This window comes from Zalophus californianus, chromosome 14, assembly GCF_009762305.2.
Source record: "Zalophus californianus isolate mZalCal1 chromosome 14, mZalCal1.pri.v2, whole genome shotgun sequence".
Taxonomy (NCBI): domain Eukaryota; kingdom Metazoa; phylum Chordata; class Mammalia; order Carnivora; family Otariidae; genus Zalophus; species Zalophus californianus.
Genome location: NC_045608.1, coordinates 43,401,357 through 43,426,656, shown reverse-complemented (window position 1 = coordinate 43,426,656; position 25,300 = coordinate 43,401,357). Strand labels below are relative to the sequence as shown.

The 25,300-nt window shown below is 38.7% G+C and overlaps 1 protein-coding gene across 1 annotated transcript; it reads left to right on the top strand.

The window, feature by feature from the left end:
• The first annotated feature begins 1,257 nt into the window (after positions 1-1,257).
• On the top strand, positions 1,258-25,182 carry CLUL1 (clusterin like 1). The gene is made up of 7 exons (XM_027577132.1): positions 1,258-1,370; positions 2,471-2,619; positions 7,003-7,170; positions 9,135-9,567; positions 14,563-14,700; positions 21,424-21,638; positions 24,994-25,182. Exons 1-7 carry the CDS (start codon positions 1,265-1,267, stop codon positions 25,180-25,182), a joined length of 1,398 nt encoding a protein of 465 aa, XP_027432933.1. The 5' UTR covers positions 1,258-1,264.
• The last annotated feature ends 118 nt before the right edge of the window (positions 25,183-25,300 follow it).

The following is a 25,300-nucleotide window of genomic DNA, read 5'->3' as shown; positions in this document are numbered from 1 at the left end:
GTAAAATAAAGTAACTCAAGGTCATTGTTCCTGATCATGTGCACAGCCCGCCCTCTAGTGTTTCTTTCTAAACCCTACCAAATTTTAAACTATACTCATTAATCTCAAAATGTTAGATAATAGGATTAAGAACTGTGTCATCAAATTTATAGAACAAGGCTAAATCCCTGACACGGATGAAAATTAAATCACAGAAAAGTGAAGATCCTTTCAGAAGCTGGTGGTAACCTCACTGAGGAGATACTGCAAAGTTAGTGGTAAATATATTAAAAAGTTTCATTTTGTAAATAGGGTCTTAACAGAAAGAGAAGAGTTAGTTCAAATGGTAGAGGTAGATTTATGTAAAATGTGATAACTTTGTAACTACTAGTACCAGTGTTATTTAATTATATTAAAAAGACAGTCTAAATGTTGATTAAATAGTGAAATTTTTGTTCCAAAATAACAAATATACATAAAGCAGATAAATATTCCTTTGGGAGGAGTTAAGACAATCTAACTTATTTTAGTTATATATTATATAAAGTTATATATTTATATATATTTATATATAAATATAAATTTTAAGTTATATATTTAACTTTATTAAAGCATACATTTGTGGGGGGTTTGGGGGCTTTAGGGAGTTTGGGGTTTTTTGGGGGATTTTTTAAAGCATACGTTTGTATTTGGAATGTTTATAACAAAGTATATCAAATTACATTTTAAAAGGAAATTCATTATCTGAGAAGAAAAAAATTTAATTGTGCACTATTCATATATCTTGATGGTTTTATAGGACATATGGGAAAAATCTGTGAGGCTGTTTTTCTTTCATAAAAAAATAAGTAATGAACTACCTAGGTAAAAACTTGCTTGAACATTCAGAATTTTGGAGAAAAAAAAATCTCTCTGATATATTTTAACTAATTCTGTGCTTCAGGATGTTTACTGTTGACAAGAACATAAAATGAAGTATGGATTCTATGGGGCTGTGATCCATACTATTCATTGTCTTAAAGTCCAAATACTTCAGATGATGACCTTATTCAACTGTCATAAAGAATGTAAACAAAATAGAGACTTGGGTTGTCTTTTTTTAAATTTATATTCCAAGTCTCCTTATATCTCAGACATATTAGCATAACTTGTCTAAAGTCATAAAGAAAAATTGACAGAAAAATGCTTTGGATCACCATATGTTTTCAATTGATGCCGGCGAAAACTAACCTAATGGAAAGCATTTGGTACAGGTTTATTTTTCCTTTGCAGTAACAGCAGGAACATGAAGCCATCACTCTTGGTGTTTATTGTGTATCTGCTATGGTTGAAAGACTGTCACTGTGCACCTACTTGGAAGGACAAAACCGATATCCATGGAAACCTGAAGGGTACGTTTGGTTTCTTTATCTGCACTGTGTCCTGTTTGCATGTTTGCATGTCCTGCCGGCATTTACAGTGATTTACAGTTGAGAGATAACCATATTCATCACAGCCTTCTAGTTTCACGGTGAGATGTTCTCTAGGCACTTAAACCAAGTAGACAGGATGCCAAACATCTGGAATAAAAATAGAAAATTCCAGTCGAGTATCTGAGAATGTTCACATATCCAGATGTTTGCTATCACACAGATAAAACTTGCCAACTTTTGGACTGCATTTCTTGGTATCGTCCAGATGTTTGGTGTCCTCTAAGCACAGTTTTAATGAACAGTGAAATTCTTTTCTAGCATTTGAAAACTTTAAACAATTAAAGTAATCTGTGCAATTATTCTTGAGATAGTGAAAGAACGGGTTATGACATTGAATCTGGTTGGTCTATGCTCATTGACTTGTGACCTTTGCTTGATAGTATATGCTTTGGGTACTGAACACTTAGAAAAATAAATTAGTTAAAATGTTGCTTTGGGGTGTCTAATATTAAATTTGGAAGCAAGAATAAGCTCCTTTGGAAGCCACATTGACTACGGCAAAGAGAGAATGACAATGAATTTCATACCCACTACAGGCTTTTTAAAGGTGTATAAGAGATGTCCAGTAGGTTATTAAGGAATCTTGCATTATATGAGATACTTTCTGGGTTTGATGCCTAAAGCTGAAAGAAAGGGAAATTGTTCACTGTGTTTGAGGTTCCCAGTTGGACATTTAATACAAATTGTCTGTGAAGAAAATTTCAAATTTTTTCTAATATAAACACGAGTTTTAAGTAAAAGAAAAAAAAATGGATCCATGGAAACAGGCCCTGAGGAAAATGACAAGAATGAGGTTAAGTGAACTCTGACTTGTCTAGGAGCTCAGAGGCGGGGACTAGAAGACATCATCTATGTGGCAGCTGACAGCCGATTCATTGTCATTTGCTTGCAGTTTGATGTGGTAAAAGAACAGCTAAGTCTTTATTGAGGCAACAGGAAAAATCGGTGAACTCATTGTAATTCTGATATATTGTAATCTGATCAGATCTCAAAGGAAAAAACTACAATGCATCTTTTAGGTTTTTCTGAGGCTGGAGACATAGATGTAGACGAAGAGGTGAAGAAAGCTTTGATTGGTATGAAGCAGATGAAAATCATGATGGAAAGAAGAGAGGAGGAACATACCAATCTGATGAAAACCCTGAAGAAATGCAGAAAAGAAAAGCAGGTACAGTAATTGAGAATAACACCTGTTCTTAAATATAGCTAGACCATAAATAATGCATTTCTTAGTGCAATTGATAAATTACTTCTTTCCCCTAAAAAATGGATTTTCTGGATGGCAGCTCTTAGTGGAGGAAAAGTTTGAGGAAATTTCAAATTTCTTCCAAGAACATAGTCCTAGCAGAGTAGACCTTTGCAGGACTCCAAATCCAGGAATTTGGGGGATTTGTCTCTGTTAGGGAAGTGCTACTTTCTTAAAAAGACTTTATCCTTAGTCCCTTCTGACTTGGGATATTGACTCAAAAGTGTTCCGGAAGTTTCTGGCTAGATATGTGGTTTCCAAAGGTTTTTGATTTTCCATCCCTACTACTAAAATTATTATTAGCATTCACTCCTAAATTTATGCACATTAATTTATTTATAAGTTAGACACATGAATTGCAACCATTAATATCTCAAGGGTGAGGTTCATCACTAGCCAGGGTGGATATTAAGTCCATATTTCAAATGATCTTCTGGATAGTATTTTGAAATGTTTTAGCCGATTGCCAGATCTGATTAGATCATAGTTTTACTTTGTCACGTGACCAACAAAGAGCTTATAATGAAGAAGGGTCAGCTCTGCCATTTGCTTCTTGTCTACTTGAGCTTAAATTATTCGTATTTTTTAATCTGCTGGATATTTCTTTTTTTCAGGAATCTTTTTAAGCCTCTTGTCCATTTAGTGAGCTAGTCTATTGAGAACTAGATAGGGCTAGTCTATTGAGAACTAGATAATAAAAGGATCATTTACCTGCATCCTCTTAAATTGGCAATTCATTGCAATCAGCCCCAAGGGAATAAAGAATGAGGGACACAGGGTCCATGGACTGTGGAGGGCCCCACATCCTCAGGGTCCTCCTGAGCAGCTGGTGACATGCAATGGTCTGACATAAGCACCACGAGACAGCCCCAGTGTATATTAAATAGTACAACAGCCTAGTCAATTTCTTTATTCAAATGCCTTTACTCAATAGCTGCAGTTCAAACTATGTACATTAGCAATGGGAGAGACACATGACAGTTGACTCTTGAACAATGCAGGGGAAGGGGTACTGACCTCCAGTCAAAAACTTGCATATAACTTTTAACTCCCCCAAAACTGAATTACTAATAGCCTACTGTTGACAGAAGCCTTACCAATAACAAACAGTCAAATAACACATATTTTGTGTGTTATGTGCCTTATATACTGTATTCCTACAATAAAGAAGAAAATATTAAGGATATCATAAAGAACAGAAAATACATTTACAGTACTGTCTTGTATCTATCCACATCTAAGTGGACCCATGCTTTCAAACCCATGTTTTTAAGGGTCAATTTTATATCCAAATGTCTCTAGAGGATGTTAAAAATTCTTCATATGTTACAGTATTGAGCATATGAACTTAGTACAGTACAAAGCTTAATATGTTTCTAAATTATGAAATATTGCATGGCTCCTCGTTTAATACCATTAACAATGAACATAACATTCAAAACAATTCAATTATTTTCCAAAAATTATTTTCCAACGTTACCCTTAAATCAAAGACAAAATCAAGACTGTAACAAAAATAATTTGGAAAATATTTTAAATTTTAACAGGAGAGTCAATTACTTTTAAATTTTAATTTTTAAAAGTTTGTGAATGTGGTAAAATACACACAACGTCCAATTTACCATCTTAACCATTTTTATGTGTTACAGTTCAACAGTGCTTAGTACCTGCACACTGCTGTGCAACCAAGCTCCAGAATTCCTTCCCTCTGGCAAAACTGAAACTCTATACCCATTGAACAACTCCCCATTTCTCCTCCCTCTACCATCAGTTTTTTTGGTTAAAACATAAAAATAGAAGTTTTACTATTTCCCCCTACACCTATACCTATAGACATGTGAATTGGCAGGGGGGGGCCCAAACTGCAGGTAGCTGCCAGAATTCTTTATTTCTGAGCACGGTGGCCTCTGGCCATCCCTTAAGCCTCTGGAGCAGGGCTTGACAGGCTGACCCCACAGCTATCTGTGAGCCTGTCACCGGACTGGTTGATGTTGTGGCCACACCCTACACCCCTTGTCACACAGGGTCCCTCACAAGGAAAGGCGATCACCTGACTAGCAGCTGCAAGCCCTCCTCCCTTTAGGCAGCAAGCAAAAGATTTAAGGAAACCAAAAATAGCTCCTTATGAGGAAAATGTGGAAGCTCCCAGAGCTGGATTCTTTCCTGGTGCACTTGTGAGCTGGCCCCTGGGAATAATGGCACTTGATAGCATTTACAGGCCCTTTATAAAACACAATATCACATGTAATCCTCCCGACATCTGCATCACCCATTACTTTCACTTTACAGCTAAGGAAACTGAGGCTCATGATGTTCATGAACGTGGTAACCCAGCACTGTGATGAATGACTGGGGAGAAAGTCAGCGGGCGGCGCTTGTCTGTCTCTGGGACCCAATGACTTTGTTTTTCTCCCTTTCCTCAGCCTCCCCACAAGCCAAGGGTGTAAAACTATGAAAAGAATGCTCCAGTTAGGGGTGGGTCAAGTAAGCAAATGTGAGTTCAGTTAAGGTTTGGACACTCAAAAAGTCCATTTAAAAATGGAAAAACCTGTTTAACTCTGAGTCTCTCCCCACCAAAATTACTTTAAAGCGAAGATAAAGGATACTTCGGACAAATTATGGCATAGCAACTCTGAGACTGGTGTCCCTAGTCTCCCAGCACAGAGCAGCACCTATTCTCAGGGGACCCAGTGTCATCATGGATCCCTCCGCAGCCCCTCCCTACTAATATATAGTGAAAGCATCTGAAACCAACTAAAAGTGGGAAACCTCGGTGGGGGGGCATAAAGTGATTTGAACTAAGTTTATATGGGACTTCGATACTCTGTAAACTACAGGAATAGTCAGTGGGTGGGACATCTAGGGGGGAAACAGAAGGAATGGGCAGGGCATTCCTAAACAAGAGATGTTCCTCCATGAGAACATTTCACTACCAAAACTTGGGACATGTGATTTGGTAACTGGTTTTTGTTGTGCTCTTGGAGGCGAGTGGAAGGAAACAGATAACACACTAGGTGGCTTGCTTGCTTATCTCACTTAATACAAAGCCTTAAGAGGTAAATTCTATTGCTATTCCTATTTGCTAAGGAAGATACTGAGACTCAGAGATGTTAAGTAATTTGCCCAAAGGTACACAGCAAATGTAGTTTGGAATTGGAAATAGTGGGGTTTTGGTTTATGGTGACAATGAAGAGGATATTTAAAACTGGGACTGACTTAGGAAATGTGGGCAGTATTGTTTCCTGCCATGGTGGGGTGACTTTCTTGAGAAGATGTAGGAATCCAAAATTGTTCTGCAATGCCCAAGGAGATAAGAAAATCGTCAAAGATTCTCAGTGTCCACATGGTTCTTTGGGCTTAATATGCCAGGGAAGGATGATTTCTTTTTCTCTTCTATTAGGTAAAAACGCACACTAAATTGGTTTTAAGTATATAAACTTTACTCCCTCATGTGGTTTTCACTTAAGGGAGTCACTCTTAACTCTGAGACTGGTTGATGGAGGAATCCGTTATACCCCATCAGTCCCCTGAACTAGGTCTCAGGCTTGGAGGGAGCCAATCTTTAGAAGTCCACACATGCACGGAGGTCAGGGGTCTAGGCAGGGGTGCTGGTCTTGAGGGAGGTCCTGGGACGGGGTTGAGGTTCTCAGGGACAGGTGTCACTTCTGCTGGGTTCCGTATCACCCAGAGTGGGACCTGGACACGTACAGCAAGGAACCACAAGGGGGAGCACTTGGAATACGAGAAGCAAGAAGCATCCCACCCCCCCCCCCACCCCCCCCCCGCCCGCAACGCAGCAATTAGAGTGTAACTTGCTGGGCAAATTAGATTTGATATACAAGAATTGCACTTTCTTGCAGTGTTTAAGCACATACAAAAATGAAAGGCAGCATAAATAAAGGAAATAAATTTGTAAGCTTTATAAGCCTTAAAGCCCACTTTCCACATCTTCCAAGAACTAGATGTGAAGACAGACAAGTAAACAAATTATAGTCATCCCAGAGTGGGGACCATGTCATGGTTTACCCACATCTAGTGTAATGGTTGTCCCATAGCAAGTACCCAATAAATAGCTGTTGAATGAACGAATGAATAGATGGATAAGATTTGCAGTCTTCAGTAGGGATCAATCAGTGCTCCATTTCTTAATCAAACAGAAAGGTAGATTCAGTAGATCTGTCAGCAGCCAGGGGCCTGAAGAAAGAACGAAGAAGTACATCAGAATATGTATGTTTTTTAAATCAGCTATGGTACACACAGAATTATGAGATGGAAATAGGATGTTTGTTTCTCCTTTTTAATTAGGAAGCCCTGAAACTCATGAATGAAGTTCAGGAACATCTGGAAGAAGAAGAAAGCCTATGTCAGGAGTCTCTGACAGATTCCTGGGATGAATGCAAGTCTTGCCTGGAGAGTAACTGCATGAGATTTTACACAACCTGCCAATCTAGTCAGTCCTCTGTGAAAAATACGGTAAGGAAAAAATAGAGCTCAAGGTTTCAGAATTCTTAAGGACTCTATTCCAGTTTAATTTTAAAAAATTAATTTATTTTGCTCTTTAGAATAGAGATGTCTGACCTGATATTGGCCTTTTACAATCTAGAATCTAACATTCATCCTTGCTTATGTATGAACCACCTACGTACATTCAATTTATCAAATAGCCATTCAGTGTTTGTCTCTCCCTATAATGACACTGTATATATCTCTCTTAGAGATTGTTTGAATCTTTCTGCCTCTTGTTATTTGTGAACATGTTCCCACTAGATTGTAAGCTCTTTGAGGGCAGGAACCATATGCTATCTCCTTCATGTAAGCATTGTAGGCATCTAATAAATGCTGAATTGAATTCTGAATAATAGTATTATAGTCTCTGATTTCAACCTGCTTTAATTTTTTTCCTGGAGGCCAAACATTTGAAGACATTCTCGGCCTCCTGAATCTCTCCTTGGATAGGCCTGCCCTCTTCTGGAAACACATCCATATACACACATTCATGTCCTCTTTAGCCACGTCTACACATGTCCTGCAGGACTGGCATGTTTTCTTTTTTGTTCCCTTTGGCTCTAATCTGGGCAGAGGGAATCACAGAGGGTGGTGACCTGAATAGGATGAGTCCTGCCCCATAAAGGGCTCCTATTGTATTGGCCTGAATTTCTCTTCCCTCCAAGAAGTGAGCTGACTATGAAAGACAGTGAAATTTTCCTCTCCATATCAGAGCATGCACTAATTAGAGTATGTTCCTGCGTTGGCAGTGCCATACACAATTATAGAGGGAGCAACCCCTAGGACAATTCATCTGCCAAGTTAATTTGCCTCCACTGTGAATTGCATCTGCTCTATTTTTATAGCCCCGGTCACTCTCCGATATACCCGACTACAGTGGAATGAGCACTGGCTGGAAGGCAGGAGATTTGGGGACCATGCCTGTCTGTGCTAGTTGTGTGACTTTATGAATATTTCTTGGGGCTGTAAGGTTTGTTTTTGTGGATGGATTCAGGGAAACAGAAGCTGGCAGAGAAAAGGGCAGACAATCGACCCAGATTACTTTTTGAGGAAGGCATGAGTGATCTAAGAATTCCTGGAGAATTCTTTGAACAGCACTAGGATGCTAGCGCTGTGATGTTTGAGAGTTGGTATGCTCCATAACAGTCAGCATGGCCACATCACTACCATGTAAGGGCAACTGTGTTCTGACACTAACTTAGGTACCATATAGATGGAGAGCATGGTGTGACTGCTGGAAAAAATTCTCCCACTGAGTGTAAAATTCTACAATTATAGCTTCATTTCTTTGACTATAGCCAAGGAGGGCTTTGATCACTACTAATATATAACCATCCCTAAGTAACCTATTTAACTCTATCAGGCATCTATAATATAGCACGAATGTGTTTATCTTTTCCTTTCCATGGACTAGTTTATGAGACAAGCAAGAGGAGACCATAAAGTCACTAAGGACATTCCACTGAATGAAACAAACCAACCCCCCTGCCAAAACCCTAAGACAGAGGTGAAAGGCAAGAGCCTTCTTCACGGTTTTGGGGCAACCTAGACTGTTCTGTTTAGACCATGACATGCCAACCACTGCCGGTACATCAGGTGTGGCTTGTCAACAATACTGAAAACTTGGCCTTTTTAGGCCTTGGGTAGGCACATATAAACAAGGAAGAATTTCAGATCCTCTTTCCACAATCAAAGCCAAAGGTGCAAAAGTGTTAATAAATGATCTTAAAAGGAGTCACCTTTTCCTAGCTTGCCCAAAATTGTTTTAGATTTAGAATGACCAGTATAAATTGACTTTAAAATTTACAATAAGAAATGGTCCATGTCAATTATCCTTCCATTTAAAAATAATAAAATAAAATTGATTAAAAAAAAGAAATGGTCCAGAAAGAAAATTAATTTCTTATTCCATTTTTTCCTCCACCCCACAGGTCGAACAGTTTTTCAGGAAGATATATCAATACCTGTTTCCTTTCCATGAGGATAATGAAAAAGATCTCCCCGTGGGTGAAAAGTTCATTGAGGAGGACACACAAGTGGCCCAAATAGAGAATGTGTTCAGCCAGCTGACTGTGGATGTGAGATTTCTCTTTAACAGAAGTCTTAACGTCTTCAAACAGATGCAGCAAGAATTTGACCAGACTTTTCAATCATATTTCATGTCAGAGACAGACTTAATGCAGCCTAACTTTCTTCCAGCTTTATCCAAAGAGTCAAGGGAAAAACCAGATCCTGTGCAAAGTTGGGATATTCCCAGCTTCTTCCAGCTCTTTTGTAATTTCAGTCTCTCTATTTATCACAGTATCGGCACAACCATCACCAAGACACTGAATGCGATAGAGGATTTACCAAAACAAGGCAAAGGCAAGTATTAAAAGATGAGCTTTACTTAGATGTCAATACTAAGGTCAAGCTTGGTTTACCTTTGGAAATAGTAGACATTTCTAAGTCATTGTACAATGTTTCTGAGAGTGACAATTTATGGAGAATCAAAGTTTCAGAGCCTCTTAGAGAAAGCTTTGAAGTCGGCCAAACACCATCCCTCCTCCATCATTGTCAAGAGCCCTGTGGGGCTGGTATCTCTTTTTAAAGCAAATTTTCAAAGCTGAGAAAGAAAATGCTAGCAGCGTGAGAAGTTGAACAAAACAGTTGCCTCCTTTATTAAAACTCATGTAGATACGGACAACTCTGTTCTGCTTGAACATCATGGAGTTTCCTTAAAATCAGTCTAGACTCCTCAATTCCCAGTTTGGGAAGGAGCCTAGTGTCATGTATTAACCAGGTCACGTTGAGTGCTCTGCACAGCCTCCTCCACATCACTGCCATAATCCCTTAAATCATAACATTTATGCACAAAACCACAGAAGATGTTCACAGACAAACCCAAAACTACAGAAATCAGGGTATCTGTAAAGGATAAGAATTGCCTTCTACCAATGCCAAACAAGCCCCAAGATATTACATGTTGGAAACATAATGCTACTGTGTGTCTTGAGGCAGAAGGAGATACCTTCCTTGGGATTCTGTGGAGTGGCTGGGACACAGCATCTCAGAAATGAGAGCTGCTGGGTGGGCCAAGGTAGGGTCTACATTTCCTTAGACTTAGATTTTATGGACCTTAAGCCTACAGAAAAGAATACCCTCCTCTGACATGAAAAATAATGTGGGCTCCTTCTAGAAATCCTGCCATTTGTAAAAACATGAATGAAACTGGAGGACATTAGGCTAACTGAAACAAGCCACACACAGAAGGACAAATACTATATGATACCTCTTATATGAGGAATCTAGTCAAAAGTTATGGAAGCAGAGAGTAGAATGGGGTTGCTGGGAGCTGAGTCAAGGGGGAACAGGGAGATGTTGGTCAGAGAGTACAAAGTTTCTGTTATGCAAGATGGGTAAGTCCTAAACTTATAAGTCCAACTGTGCTGGATAGTGCCTATCGTTAAAAACACTGTACTGTATACTTAAACATTTCCTAAGAGGGTAGATTTTATTATGTTAGGCATTCTAATTATGATAATAATAATAAATAAGAGGGCAAGAGAACATTTATGGAAGTGATGGATAGGTTTATGGCATAGATTATGGTGATGGTTTCATGGGTTTATACTTCTCTCCAAACTCTCCAAGTTGTATATATTAATTACACACAGCTTTTTGTATGTAGAAAGAAATGGGCTCCTTCTAGCTATTTCTCCATTATACCAGCTGTACTTGGCAACATCTGAACTAAATTGTCAAAATTACCATTACATTGCATCACTGGTCTCTATATAGAAGGGACCTACCTCACAGTACCAGAAACTGAAGCCAAAAAACACCGCATGACATCTTTCCCATCCCATTGTTCCATGAGCAGAGAACAGCCATCATTACTGGAATCATTGCTGGGTTCTATTTCAGGGTCTGGAAGACTTTCTTGTAAGTCAGGTGTTTTCTCTGGTATTCTATTCTAAGATTTCCAATATTCAGGAAAAGCATCAAAGCAGTAGACTAAATACATCAATGCTGGGGTGATATTAAATAATTTTTGCCTGAATTTTTAAATAGATATCAATTGTTTGGGGATAATATTCCAAATGTGTTCATTAGAATAAAATAATGCCCCCTCCATCTTTCACATTGCATACAACCTTATATGTGGGTTGCTACATTCAAATGTAAACAGGAGTATATAGTGATCCATCCACTTTGAAATCGAAATAACTTCCTAATCACTGCAACTCCCTCCCACCCCACCGACTAAGAATGTAGGTTTCCACCCGTTCTGCCTCAGCTTCCTCCCCATTCTCGCAGCCCAGAACCAGCCCCTGTTCAGCTGGCCCTCTGCACAACCTCCACCTTGATGATAACCTGCATATCCAGAGCCCCCTGTAATGCAAAGGTAATGTAAATACAAATATGAAAAACAAAAACAAAAAAGCCTCTCCTCTGCTATCCCTCCCCTAACCAGACAGCACCCAGCTAGCCCCACAGAGGAGACATTCTCTTCTCTGATGAGCACCTGTGGACTATTTATCAAGAATAGTCAGGCAGGGGCAGTAGGGGCAGGTGGTAGGTGAACAATAAACTTAATGCTCCTGGAAAATCTGCCTAATGGGAGGACATTTTGAGCTTTGCCCCTTTGTAGACAGAATAATAGCTTCCCAAAGATATCTACACCCTAATCCTCAAGACCTGCAAATATGTTGTGTTACACAGCAAGGGGAAACTACGGTTGTAGATGGAATTGAGGTTGCTTGTCAGCTGACCTTAAAATGGGGAGATTATTCTGAATTATACATGTGGCTACAAGGGTTCTTAGAAGTGGAAGAGGGAGGCAGAGTAGAATCTATAGAGATGGTAGCATGAGAAGGACTTGGCCCTACTTCGCTGGCTTTGCAGGTGGAGGAAGGGGCCCAGGAGCCAAGGCCTAGAGTTGGCCTCTAGAAATTGGAAAGGCAAGGAAATGGATTCTTCCCTAGAGCCTCCAGAAAAAAAAACCCACTTGATTTTAGGCCAGTGAGACCCATTTCAAACTTCTGAGCTACAGAACCAGAAGACCATTGGTGTTATTTTGAGCCAATAAATTTATGGTAATCTGTTACAACGGCAACAGGGAACTAATACAAGGCTCTTGTCAGTTACAATGGCCAACATTGACTGAGTGAGCGCTGAGTATCTGACAACCTTCATGGATGGGCTTTATTTGTCAATGATTGTCCTAAGAGCTAAAATTAGAAAAATAGCTAAAATTGAATAATGAACACCATTAAAAGAAAAGAGGCGATAATAAAAAAAATCTGAAACGTTGGGGCACCTGGGTGGCTTAGTTGGTTAATCATCCAACTTTTGATCTCAGCTCAAGTCTTGATCTCAGGGTTGTGAGTTTAAGCCCCATGTTGGGCTCCCACAATGGGCATGGAGCCTACTTAGAAAAAAAATCTGAAATATTTCGGTTTTTAATATTCTTATTTGATTGAGTGTGGGTTTCATTTTAGTCTTCATATGGGAGAATTTCTTTCCTACTTTGGTCTTTCTAAACTTCAGTTCCAGAATCTGTTGAAAGAGAATAAAATAGCTCTTGTAGTTGTCCTCTCTTGCTTTATAAATCCCTGGAAATGTTAGAGAAGATCGTGTTCAATTAATCTGCATGGTGTGGTAGCTTGGTGCAGTGCTGGATGCTGGGAGATATGAGTTCTAATCCTACCTTAGGGAGCATTTTGACTTTAATTTTCCCTTTGAATGGGGTGGGGAGACAGAGGCAGGTGGGGAGAGTAGATGGTTGATAAGAGTGACAGCACCAGAGGTAGCTGCCTAGAGGGGTCTGGAGGTTCTGTGATGGGTTACTGCCATGCACAGGATGAGGAATTGGTATCGGATGGTCCTGGAATTTGCCATCCCTCATCTATACACCTATACATCTATACAGATGCTGGGAATAAGACAATGATTATGACACAGTCCGTTTTAGGAACTCAGTCCAGAGAAAGGAAAACAGATCATTGGACAATTACATTACCTCCATTACCATATTGTAAGCAAAAATGACAGAAGAAGGTACGGAAGAATGGCATGATTTCAAATGACAAGGCCAAATCCCTTCCCTCAATGGGGGCGGGGGAGGCGTCTAAGAGACAAGATAAGAAAGCAAACAGTACAAAAAGCAGAGACAAGCTCTATAGCAGAACACCTCACAGGGGTTCTGGGGGGTGACAGGGGACATTTCAGGGAGGCAGCTGGGAGGCCACGACTTTCTATTCAACAAAAGGAGATGGTTACCTTACACACCATGTGATCTAACCAGTGCCTTCAGTTTTTAAGCAACAGACTTCACAATTCATCTCAAAATGAAATGTTTCATTTTAAAATGTTATAAATTAATAATAAATGTTTCCTAATGTCAAACGCTCAGTTGAGAACTGTCAATTTTCTGTTGGACAGACTTCTTTTATACATCATCATTTTCATTTGAATTTTTAATTCTTCCAGAAAAAGAAAAGGGTTTCTCAAAAGTTGATCAGCTTTAGATGTTTTCCTAAATCTTTGACCCATTGTTCATAACATTATATATATATATGAAATGCAAAAGGAATAGTAAGAAAGTAAATGCCTACCACCCAGCTTTAGAAACAGACATTCCCAGTACCTTTGAAACTCTAATGTACTTCCCAATTATAGCTTTAAAAAATTAAAATAATTATTAGAAAATTTTTAAATAGAAAGAAATCCAAAGAGAAAAGTGGCCTACAATTCCTTATTTAATCCACTGACATCAGAAATAATAAAAATAAGACACACTAAATTTAAAATAGTTCAAATATATAAAAGAATAAACAAATGAAAGATGCCCTCTCTCACCCCATCAAGTATCTCTTGCAAAAGATTCCTCATGATTTCTTCCAGAAAATAAAATTATATGCATTAACTTTTCGGGGGTGGGTGGTGTACAAATAATCATAGTTAATGTGATTGTTGGATCAAAGAATATATGCATTTTTTAATAGATGTCAAATTGTCCTAGCAAATGGTTGCCACAATATGCCCTCCTATGATTGAAGACAGAAAGATTTTATTTTTTTTTAAAGATTATATTTATTTATTTGAGAGAGAGAATGAGATAGAGCATGAGAGAGGGGAGGGTCAGAGGGAGAAGCCGACTCACTGCTGAGCAGGGAGCCCGATGCGGGACTCGATCCCGGGACTCCAGGATCATGACCTGAGCCGAAGGCAGTCGCTTAACCAACTGAGCCACCCAGGCGCCCGAAGACAGAAAGATTTTAAAAGAACTGGTAAGAAAAAGAAATGACATCATGTTCATGCCTTTAAAATGCAGACTCTAATAACATTTATGTGCAAACACTATGCTACCTGCAGATTCTAACCATGGAAGCCTGAGTTCAAAGGTGTTGCCTGTGCAAGACAGAGGACCGTGTGGAGAACTTGGCCAGAATTTGTCAGAATGTTTCCAGTTTCATGCCAGATGCCAGAAATGTCAGGATTACCTGTGGGAAGGTAAATAATTATTATTTTCCAGGGTTTCAATAGTATTCTGGTTAGAGGTCAAAATCTCTCTTTTACAAGCATCATAGGTTCATTCAAGCACTTTTTTTGCATGCTTATTCCCATCTGGGGGTGTTCAGTGTAGGTTTATAAACTTTTATTATTCAAAAGTAGGCCACTTGCTTTTTCTCTTATTTAAAATTCCATCATAGCTCCTGTGACGTTTTTTGTGGTTATAGACCAAGAACCACTAATGTATGCAAAAGAGAAGGTAGGAGCAAATTAGGGCACTCCTTCCTTCTTACAGCAAGGAAAAAGAAAGCCCACCATGGAAGCAATCTTCCCATTGTATAAACAAATTATTAGCCGAGTGTTTGTTTTTTTTTTTAAGTGGCATTAACTCTTTCCAATTGGTGGGTTAATTACTAATTAGTATTTAAATATGTAAGGTGGCTCCTCCTCAGAAACCACATAGCCTTTCCCCTCCCAGACTTGGCCAAGATGGTGAGAAATCCTTCCCTCCCTGACCCTTCCCTCTCCTCCGGCCGTCTCTCCCCTTATCTCCTTTCCCTTCCCCTAACTAAAGTTACCCCTCCCATCCGCCAGACCAACCCCCGCCCACCAACACATTTTCTTACAAAAGCCAAGAGATGTCAATTCCTATGCTTCTGCTTTTCACCTCGCTAAAGCCCTGAAGGAAGGAGTTGCTAAAAAGCAAGAAGGTTGGACGTTTTTGTTATTTCTCCTGAATGGCTAATTCAGTGACTCTGCACCTCTGTTTCATCACATGGAGAATGGAAATAATAGATCTATTTTACAAAGGTGTTTTGCAGATTAAATATAATGTCTACCATACTAATGATTTTCGCTATTTAGTTTTTGCTTTTTAAGTCACAGTTTCTGCATGCAGAAACAGAAGTTTTTATAAAAGAAAAATATGCACAAACACCCTGATCACTTACAAAAATGGTCCCACTCAAACATCCCATCTATGTATCATCATCCAGTTAAAAGCTTTGATGAATAATCTCTCCCTGTCATAAAATCATACAGAAGATGGGGAGAGGGTATTGGAGGAAGGTGGTCAAAGAGGTACAAGCTTCCAGTGCAAGGCAGGTAAGCTACAGCAGGATGACTTTCGCTATAACTGCAGTGTGACATCCAGGAAAGTTGGTAGGATAGTAGATCCTAGGAGTTCTCATCAGAAGGAGAAATTTGGTTTTCTTTTTGTTGTATCTAGATGACATGAGGGATATTAACTAAACCTATTGCAATAATTATTTCACAATATATGTAAATCAGACCATCGTACTGTACATCTTAAACTTAGTGATATATGTCAATTATTGCTCAATAAAACTGGAAAATTATGCAAGGAATCAGATAATATAGTACAAATGCCTTGGATAATCAATATACATCAGACAACGTGTTAACTACGGTACACATTGGATAACACAGAATACATGCAATGTGAATTGACTGCTGCATAAACCATTGAAGAAAGGAGGCTCTATTGTGCTCCCATACAACTTAAAACTTTTATTATATACATCCATTTTGTTATAATGGTATAAAGGATAAAAGAACAAAACCCATGTGCCTACAACTGGATTCAGAAATAAAACATTACCAAAATACATGAATTCCCTTCTGTGTCCCTTCCACATCATATCCTCTTTACCCCCTCAAAAGGAAACTGCTATTTTGAATTTAGTGTTTATTATTCCTTTGCTCTTCTTTATACTGTTATCACGTGTATGTATATATAACACACACAACATACATAACAGTGTTTTGCATGTTTTTCATTTTATATTGTCAAAGTATGATTTTTTAAGTTTAAAACTATGACTCATACAAATATAAAATGAGCAAATGTCAAGACGAATTTATCCTATATAATGAGGGAATCCACAAAGTGTTACAGCTGTTTCAAAGGAATACAGGAGAGACTGAATTTATAGTCAAAGATAGACAGAACGTGGAAGTTAGATTGCAAAATTAAATATAATACTAGTTACTGTTCTAACGGACAATAAAACCATAAGTTTTGCAGTGATGTTTTCTATCCAACCAAAATAATTTATATGTCTACTTGACAAAAAAAATTCACAACTTTTCAATTTTGAATGTTCATCTAAGCACATAGAATCTTGCCCTGAGCACCAGTTAAGTGGTAAACCCAACAAAAGATCATTTCCCTAGAGAATCAAAGAGGCTTTAGGTGGGTTTCTTAAACAATGCAGCTGTTCTTCTGCCTTATTTCCAAATTTTGGATGATTTTTTCTTAACAACGTAAAATATTATTGCTTATGTATTCATTGGCAACTTGGCTTGTCACAGTATAGTTTGTGAGATTTAGCCATGTGAATATGTGTTCTAATTCATTAATTCACTGCTCCACTAGTCTGTGTAGGCATATCACAATTTATCCATTCTCCTTGAGTCTATTTAAGTTGCTTCCATGTTTTCCTATTACAAACAACTCTTCTACATTTTGCCAAACAATAATTTTGCCTCTTCAATCAACATTTGATTCTTTTCTTGTTCTAAGATGAAGCACATAGCTATAATTATAGATGTAAGATCTTATAATAAATAAACCTTATATTTGATAAATATTTTCCAAGACATAATAAATCTTTTTGTTTTCCCACTAGTTACCATACATTTTTGGTCCTGATTTTAAAAAGATTTACTGTGAATCTTTTCCTCTTCTCCCATATCAATTACTAGTACTGGGTATATACACCCAAATTCAAAATAGTACTTTCCCTTTGAGAGGATAGAGAGGGGTTTTGATGTGGAAGGGGCACAGTGGGGGCTTCCTCTGTTTAGGTAGTATTTCATTTCTTAATATAAGTGATAGGCACATGGGATTTATACCAAGGAACTTCTGTCTCCTGCCCATTTTGTTATATAAGACCACATAATTATCAATTAAACTAAATCCCTTTTGAAAGTGATGTGAGTATATAAACAATTACTTAAGAACAATAGGCATAAACTGGCAGAAGGGAACATATGAATAGTAGATTAAAAACAAAATTATCACAATAATTTGTGGTTTCTTCCATCAAGAGATGTTTTATATTTTGTATTTATTTATTTTATATTTTTTATGTTTTTTAAAATTTTTCCAAGTCCATAATTCTGGGGTTGGCCATGGGTCTGTCCTTAGTGAATGAGGCATTGACAAATGTGACCAAAGTGCAGGTTTGACATGTGCTTGTAAATTAAATCTTGTTCTGGGGCATCTGGGTGGCTCAGTCCATGAAGCATCTGCCTTAGGCTCAGGTGGTGATCCCAGGGTCCTGAATCCAGCCCCACAGCAGCAGCGGACTCCCTGCTCAGCAGAGAATCAGCTTCTGTCCCTCCCCACCCCATTCATTCTCTCTCATTCACTCTCTCTGTCAAATAAATAAATAAAATCTTAAAACAGAACTTCTCTCTTGCTGTTGGACACCTATCTACTACCATGTGAACATTTGTGTATCTCCTTTGGAGAAATGTCTACTCAAATCCTTTGCCCATATTTTAGTTATTTGTCTTTATCATTGAGTTGTAAGAGTTCTTTATAGATTCTAGATACTAAACCCTTATCAGATATACTATCTACAAATATTTTCTCCCATTCCCATGTGCTGTCTTTTCACTTTTGGAATAATGCCCGTTGAAGTACAAAAATTTTTCATTTCAATCAAGTCTAACTTATCTATTTCTTCTTTTCTTTTTTGTATTTTGATGCCATGTCTAAGAAGCCATTGCTGAGGCTCAGTCAATTAAGCATCTAACTCTTGAGTTCAGCTCAGATTATGATCTCAGCGTTATGAGATCAAGCCCCACATGGGGCTCTGTGCTCAGTGGGGAGTCTGCTTGAGAGTCTCTCCCTCTCCTCCCTCTGCCCCTCCCTCCACTCACCCTCGTTCTCTCTTTCTCTCTCTAAAATAAATAAATAAATCTTTAAAAAAAAAAAAAGAAACCATTGCCTCATCCAAGGTCCCATAGATTTATACTTATGTTTCACCCACAAAACTTATATATTTAGTCCACGTGTTTAGGTCTCTGATACATTTGAGTTCATTTTTGTATGGTGTGAAGTAGGGAGTCCAGTTTCTTTCTTTTGCAGTAGATATCCAGTTGTCTCAGTTCCACTTTTTGAAAAGACTGTCTTTTCCCTCGTAGAATTATCTTGGCACCTTTGCTGAAAATCCATTAACAGCAAATATAGGGTTTATTTCTAAACTCTCAATTCTATTCCATTGATCCATACGTCTATCCTATGTCAATATCACACTGTCTTGACTATTGTACTTTGTAGGGAGTTTTGGGAAGTGTGAGTGGTCCAGTTTTGGTTTTTGTCTTCTTTTTTAAGATTTTATTTATTTATTTGAGAGAGAGAGTGAGAGTGAGAGAGAGAGCAGAAGTGGGGTGAGGGGCAGAGGGAGAAGCAGACTCCCTGCCGAGCAGGGAGCCCGATTCAGGGCTTGATCCCAGTACTCTGGGATCATGACCTGAGCCTAAGACAGAGATGCTTAACCAGCTGAGCCACCCAGGCACCCCTGTTTTCAAGATTGTTTTGGCTATTCTGGGTCCCTTTCCACATAAATTTTGGGATCAGCTTGTCAATTTCTGCAGAGAGGAAATTCAGCAGGGAGTTTGATAGGAATTGCATTAAATTTATAGATCAGTTTGTGGAGTATTGCCATCTTAACAATATTACGTCTTCCAATCCATCAACATATCTTTCCATTTATTTAAATCTTCTTTAATTTCTTTCAAAGATGTTTTTTAGCTTACAGTGTATAAATCTTCCACTTAAATTTCTTTTTCATAAGCAATTCATTCTTTTTAATACTATTGTGAATGCAATTGTTTTCATAATTTCATTTTTGGTTTGTCCATATTTTATAGAAATACAATATTGATCTTGTATTCTGAATTATTTATTAGTTTTTATATTTTTCTGTGTGTATGTATTCTTTAGGACTTTCTATATACAAGATCACGTCATCTGTGAATATAGTTTTACTTTTTCCCTTCCCATGTGATTCTATTTTCCATTAAGTTTTACCTTTGTTCCATGAAAATCTTTTTTCCTGGGTGGTACTCTTTAAAAGAAGAAATGAATATCCCTTGAGAATTCGGCTTGCCTAAATCATGAAGCAATCACCACCTTCTTCCCCCATAATTAAAAAATATATATTTATATTACTATTCTGAAAGTTAACAACTCTGAATTTGCAAATGAAGACGTTTTAAAAGAATATCTGAATCTCCTCTCAAATGTATACCATATCTTTTTATTTGTTTGTTTTTAGAGGGAGAGAGAGACTGGTGGGGAGGGGCAAAGGAAGAGGAAGAGAGAGATCTTAAGCAGGATCCACGTGGGGCTCAATCTCACAACCCTGAGATCATGACCTGAGCTGAAATCAAGAGTTGGATGCTTAACTGACTGAGCCACCCAGGCGCCCCTCAAGTGTATAATATATCTTGTTGACTGTGACTCCCTTCATTTTCAAAATATTATCTTGAATCACTTTTCCAATGTATGCTACTGCAAATTTATTTTTTTAAAAGATTTATTTATTTTTAGAGAGAGAGAGAGAGAGCATGAGCAGGGGGAGGGGCAGAGAGAATCTTTCAAGCAGACTCCCCACCAACTGAGGAGCCCGATGTGGGGTTCGAGCCCGCAACCCATGAGATCATGACCTAATCTGAAACTGAGTCAAATGCTCAACTGACTAAGCCACGAGGTGCCCCAAATTTGTTTACTTATAAGTACAAGGGGCTCCCTCTCCTCAAGATCCCAAAACAATTTCTGAAAATGTATGAGATGCTAGGGAATCTTGTGTTATATCTTCAGGATCAAAAAGAAACCAATAAACTGATGTGTAAGACCTCAGATGAGGTAGTCACCAGCTCTGGTTGGTGGATTCTCTCCTGCCCCTATCTTCCTGAAGGCATGGCTTTTTGGTAAACAGTAAAAGACATAAAGAGTCTGTGGTCTTTTTCCACAGCAACAACCTCTTATGATCTTCCATGCCCTAACACAGAGACACTTCCATAGTCTTCAGATAATCTTTCCACAGTATCAAGCTGCTCATCAGCACAGCTATGTATATTCCTAGAATCCTGATTCAGTTCAGATGGGCTGTTGTGCAATATAGCACAGAGCTGTAGAATCATAGTGTCTTGTCAGCACAAAGGTTGATTTCTCACTCTGTGCTGTGTTAATTACTGTTTGAGTGGAGGTCCTGCTACACCTCTCACTCAGGAGAATGCAGCCTCAGTACATGGAGCAAACCTAGTTCCACCATCTGGGGAAAGGCAACATGATAAATCCTTAATTGTTCCTTATGCTTCCTCCAGAAGCAAGACCCATCACCTTGAAGATGGCCACACCTAACTTCAAGGTGGCAGGAAGCACAATCTCCCATCTGTCCTGATCAGAATATCAGTGAGTGGCCCTAATGACCCTTCAGAGACACTACAGAAAGAAGGAAAAGAAAAAGGAACATTTGCTAAATCTCCAGCGTGTGCCTGCCGTGTGAGCAGACAGTTTACAGTGTTACTACATTCACGCCTATTTTACCTAAACTGAAAACTCACTGAAGGTCCAAAGGCTGGAAATAGAAATAGAAAGCTTAAGGGTTGGGATTTAAACCCACATCACCCAACTCCAAATTCCATGGGCATTTTCCTTTACCATGTGACTTTCTTCTTTGCTAGACTGTCCTGATGTACCCGAACTATACACAAAAGTAGATGAGGCCCTCGCATTGGTCAACATATCCCATCAGCAATATGCCCAGGTTCTCCAGATGACCCAGCATCACCTAGAGGACACCACATATCTGATGGAGAAGATGAGAGAGGAATTTGGCTGGGTGGCTGAATTGGCAAACCAGACTCCAGGAACTGAGAACATCTCCAATTCCATAAAGGTAATGGAGAGACCGAAGAACAGATATGGAGATGACATGTGCATACATTGATTTTTTTTTTCTGTTAATTCACTTCTTAAGTACATCTCCATTTGAAAACAAGCTGTGGGAGGATATTCATATTTCCATTACAACTGTATTCAGGCTGACTTGATATAATGTGTGCATGGTCCTTAGAAATAAGAAACTCTATAAAGAAAACCAATTTAAAATGCAAAATACTTTCTAATCCAGACATGGCCAATTCTGCTTAGAACTACAGGGATGTACTTAACTGATACAAGTAAACTTGAAGAAACCTGACCAACGTAATATTTAAGAGAGAAGACTTCCAGGTGAAACAATGAGTTCAAATGCTGACCGTGATACTTAGCAGCTGAGTAAGTTTGGGAACGTTCCGTGACCTTTCTAGGTCTGTTTTTTCCCCCTGAAAATGGAAATAATAGGATACCTTAAAATGGATGTCTGTAAAGCCATTAGTATAGGCTCCTTATCCAAAGCAAGAGCTTTGTAAATTCTAGCTCTCAATAGTTTTTGAAACAAAAGGCTACTGACTTACCTTGAGAGTTAAACATATTTATATACTAATATTCACATCAAAATATATTGCCATCTTAAGTGGCACTTATACCATGTCTCCCACCGTCAATCAATAACTCCTGTTGCATAACATAAAACAGTGACTGAATTTCTCTTCTAACCAACTGCCCCCACCCCCACTCCCAAAACACGCATTGCATTAACATACAAAAGTATCAGGCTGGTGACTCCTGATGAGGTTAGTTATTGATGGGGTTCCTAAAAAGACCTGGATACAAAAATCATCAGGCTGAGCAACTGAAGAAGCAATATTTTGTGCAGCGCGTCCTGTCAGTGCCTTACCCAGATCCCGGGGATCCTTTTACCAACTTTGGCTGGTGCTGCTGCAAACAGCTCTTCCCACCCCCCAAACCTTCTCCAAAGGGTTACCTTAGGAGCCACTTAAGAGCTCCCTGCAGCAAAAACAAAACAAGTTGAAATCAGAGAGGAAGACAAACCACAGGAGACTCTTAATCATAGGAAACAAATTCAGGGTTGCTGGAGGGGCGGGGTAACTGGGTAAGGGACATTAAGGGGGGCACGTGATGTGATGAGCACTGGGTGTTATTCTCAACTGGTGAATCAGTGAACTCTACCTCTGGAACTAATAATACACTATATGTTAACTAATTGAATTTAAATTAAAAAAAAAAAAGAGCTCCCTGCAGCATCAAGCTGAGGCCAGAGGTCACCTGAAGCCACATCCTAGATTAGCTTCTCCGTCTTGTCTGTGTTGCTTGCCTAATCCCCCCAAAAGTTGCACCTGAAGCCACCCTTAATCACTTGCATCAGTGTCTCGGCTCTGCTTCCAGGGAATCTGACCTATGACATTCTGTGTCCTAGTAGTTCTGTCTCTTTCAGACTGCAGTTGTGGCCCATGTGTGGTTTGAGACATAGGTTTAGAGAAGCCTAACCAGCGCGTTAAACAAACAAAACAGAATAGGGCAGACTAGGAGAGAAAATATTAGAGTGCATTATATTTAACAAGTCATATGCATATATCCTGGAACTTTCATTTCCATTATGTGCATGTACATGTGTGTAAATGTGTGTATACACATATGTAAGACGTGTGTTTTTGAGTCATGATGTAAAATGTATTTGTAACTCTCGACCACAGTCAAACAATTCTGAAAACCACTCTCCCACGCCTGCTGATTCTCTGATTCATTTCCTTCGTTAGATAGATCATACCCTAGAGAGTAAAATAATTCCGTATACTTGATCATCCTCACAAATACAGACTTTCAGCTAATGAGGAAAAGGCCTTGTCTCGAGGAATAAAATCTGAAGAAAAATTTGAACAGTGCTTTCAATCTTTAGAAAGTTACAGCCAAGAGTTAACTGCTTTCATTGTCAGATTTTCCGTTCTATGTGTTGGTTTGCTTCTATTCTAATGTCTCTGGGTAACACTAACAGATTTACCTGAAATTCTTTATATTGATAACAAAGTCAGTTCTGTATAAAAATCTCCATATGAAATAAAATTATGGGTTTCAATGATATATTGTTCTAATAATCATCGTCACTAAAGAGCACTTTCTATGCATCAGGCAATGTTCTAAGACGTTTTTTATACACCAGATTGTTTCATACTCTCAGTGATCTTACAAGGCACTGTTTTTCACATTTTACAGATGAGGCACAGAGAAGTTAAACAACTTGTCTGAGGTCACACAGCTAGGAAGGTGGTAGAACTAGGATTCAAACCCAAGCAGCACTTCTCCAGAATTGCTGGGCTTAACCACTTTGCCAAACTACCTGTAAAAGTTATTTTTCTCAAAACAGCTCTTATTTCATCAGGTAACAGAAAGTGCAAAGCCATAAAACAGAAAGAACTGAAGAGGAATACACAAATTCCAGCAGGTGAAAAAAGTTATGCCCCTCAGGTTGTAGTTACACGGTGTTAGCTTTATGATTATTTATTAAACTAGACAAAAATGTTTTATGCAGTTTTTATGTGGGTCATATTCACCAAAAGGAAAAGGGGGGAAATCATGCGAGCTATTCCTTTATAAACTAGAATTAAGGCATTAACAGTTTTTATTTGGCTTAATATTTGGTTTTAGTTTTTTTTGACAATGGGGTTTTTTGAAAACATTTTCAAAATAGTTCTCTTGAGGTTACATCAACTTGCATGTAAGTACAGTTTCATTTAAATTCTTAAAATCAAAGTATATGCGCTTGAGAATTCATTAAGGGTAACTGCCGCGACTTTCAGATGACTGGTTCTCACAGACATCACACATGCCACCCTAAATCGTAAATTTCCTAGGAAAACTCAGTATAAAACTTGGTGCATCACATTAATGTTTGTGACGCTGACAGTTGTGCTCACCAAATACTCCCTCTGCTCACTCATCTTTTCTAGCTGCTCTTCCTGTTAAGTGGTGCCATGTGACAAGTTCTGGCCAATGAAATGTGAACAAGACTGAGCAGGGTTATTTCTAGACTGAGATAATGCAGGGCCTGTGTGTGCTGATCCACTCTCCGTCTCTGCCAAGGGCACAAAGAAAGCCAGGCATTCCTCGTGCTACAGCCATAAGATAACATGCCACTGTCAACAGGGTCCCAAGCGGTGGAGGCTGCACAGGGCCCCTGAAATGGACATGAAACATGAGCGAGAAATAAATGTTTGCTGTATGAAGCACTGGGATGTTGGGGCTACTTTGTTCCCTCAGCACAACCTAGCCTATCCTGACTAATGTGCTATTAAATTAATCCTGAATGTGCCCTGGGGTTTAGTAATCTTTTCCTGTGTAATCCTTCTTCTTAGGTGGTTCCCAATGTTCATGAAGGCAATTTTTCCAAACAAGATGACACAATGATAGACTTAAGCATTCTGTCTTCCTCCAACTTCACACTCAAGAACCCTCTTGAAGAAAGTGCTGAGAGTTCCAACCTCATTCGCTATGTGCTGGAGAAAGCCGCACAGCATTTTAAGAAACATTTTAAAACTTGGTAAGCAGAGTGTCCAGTTAGAAATGCCTTGTTAATAGGAATAGATGATTCATTAAAGGGAAAGACAGCAAAACTAGTCTTTAAATATCTGGAAAATAGGGGCGCCTGGCTGGCTCAGTCGG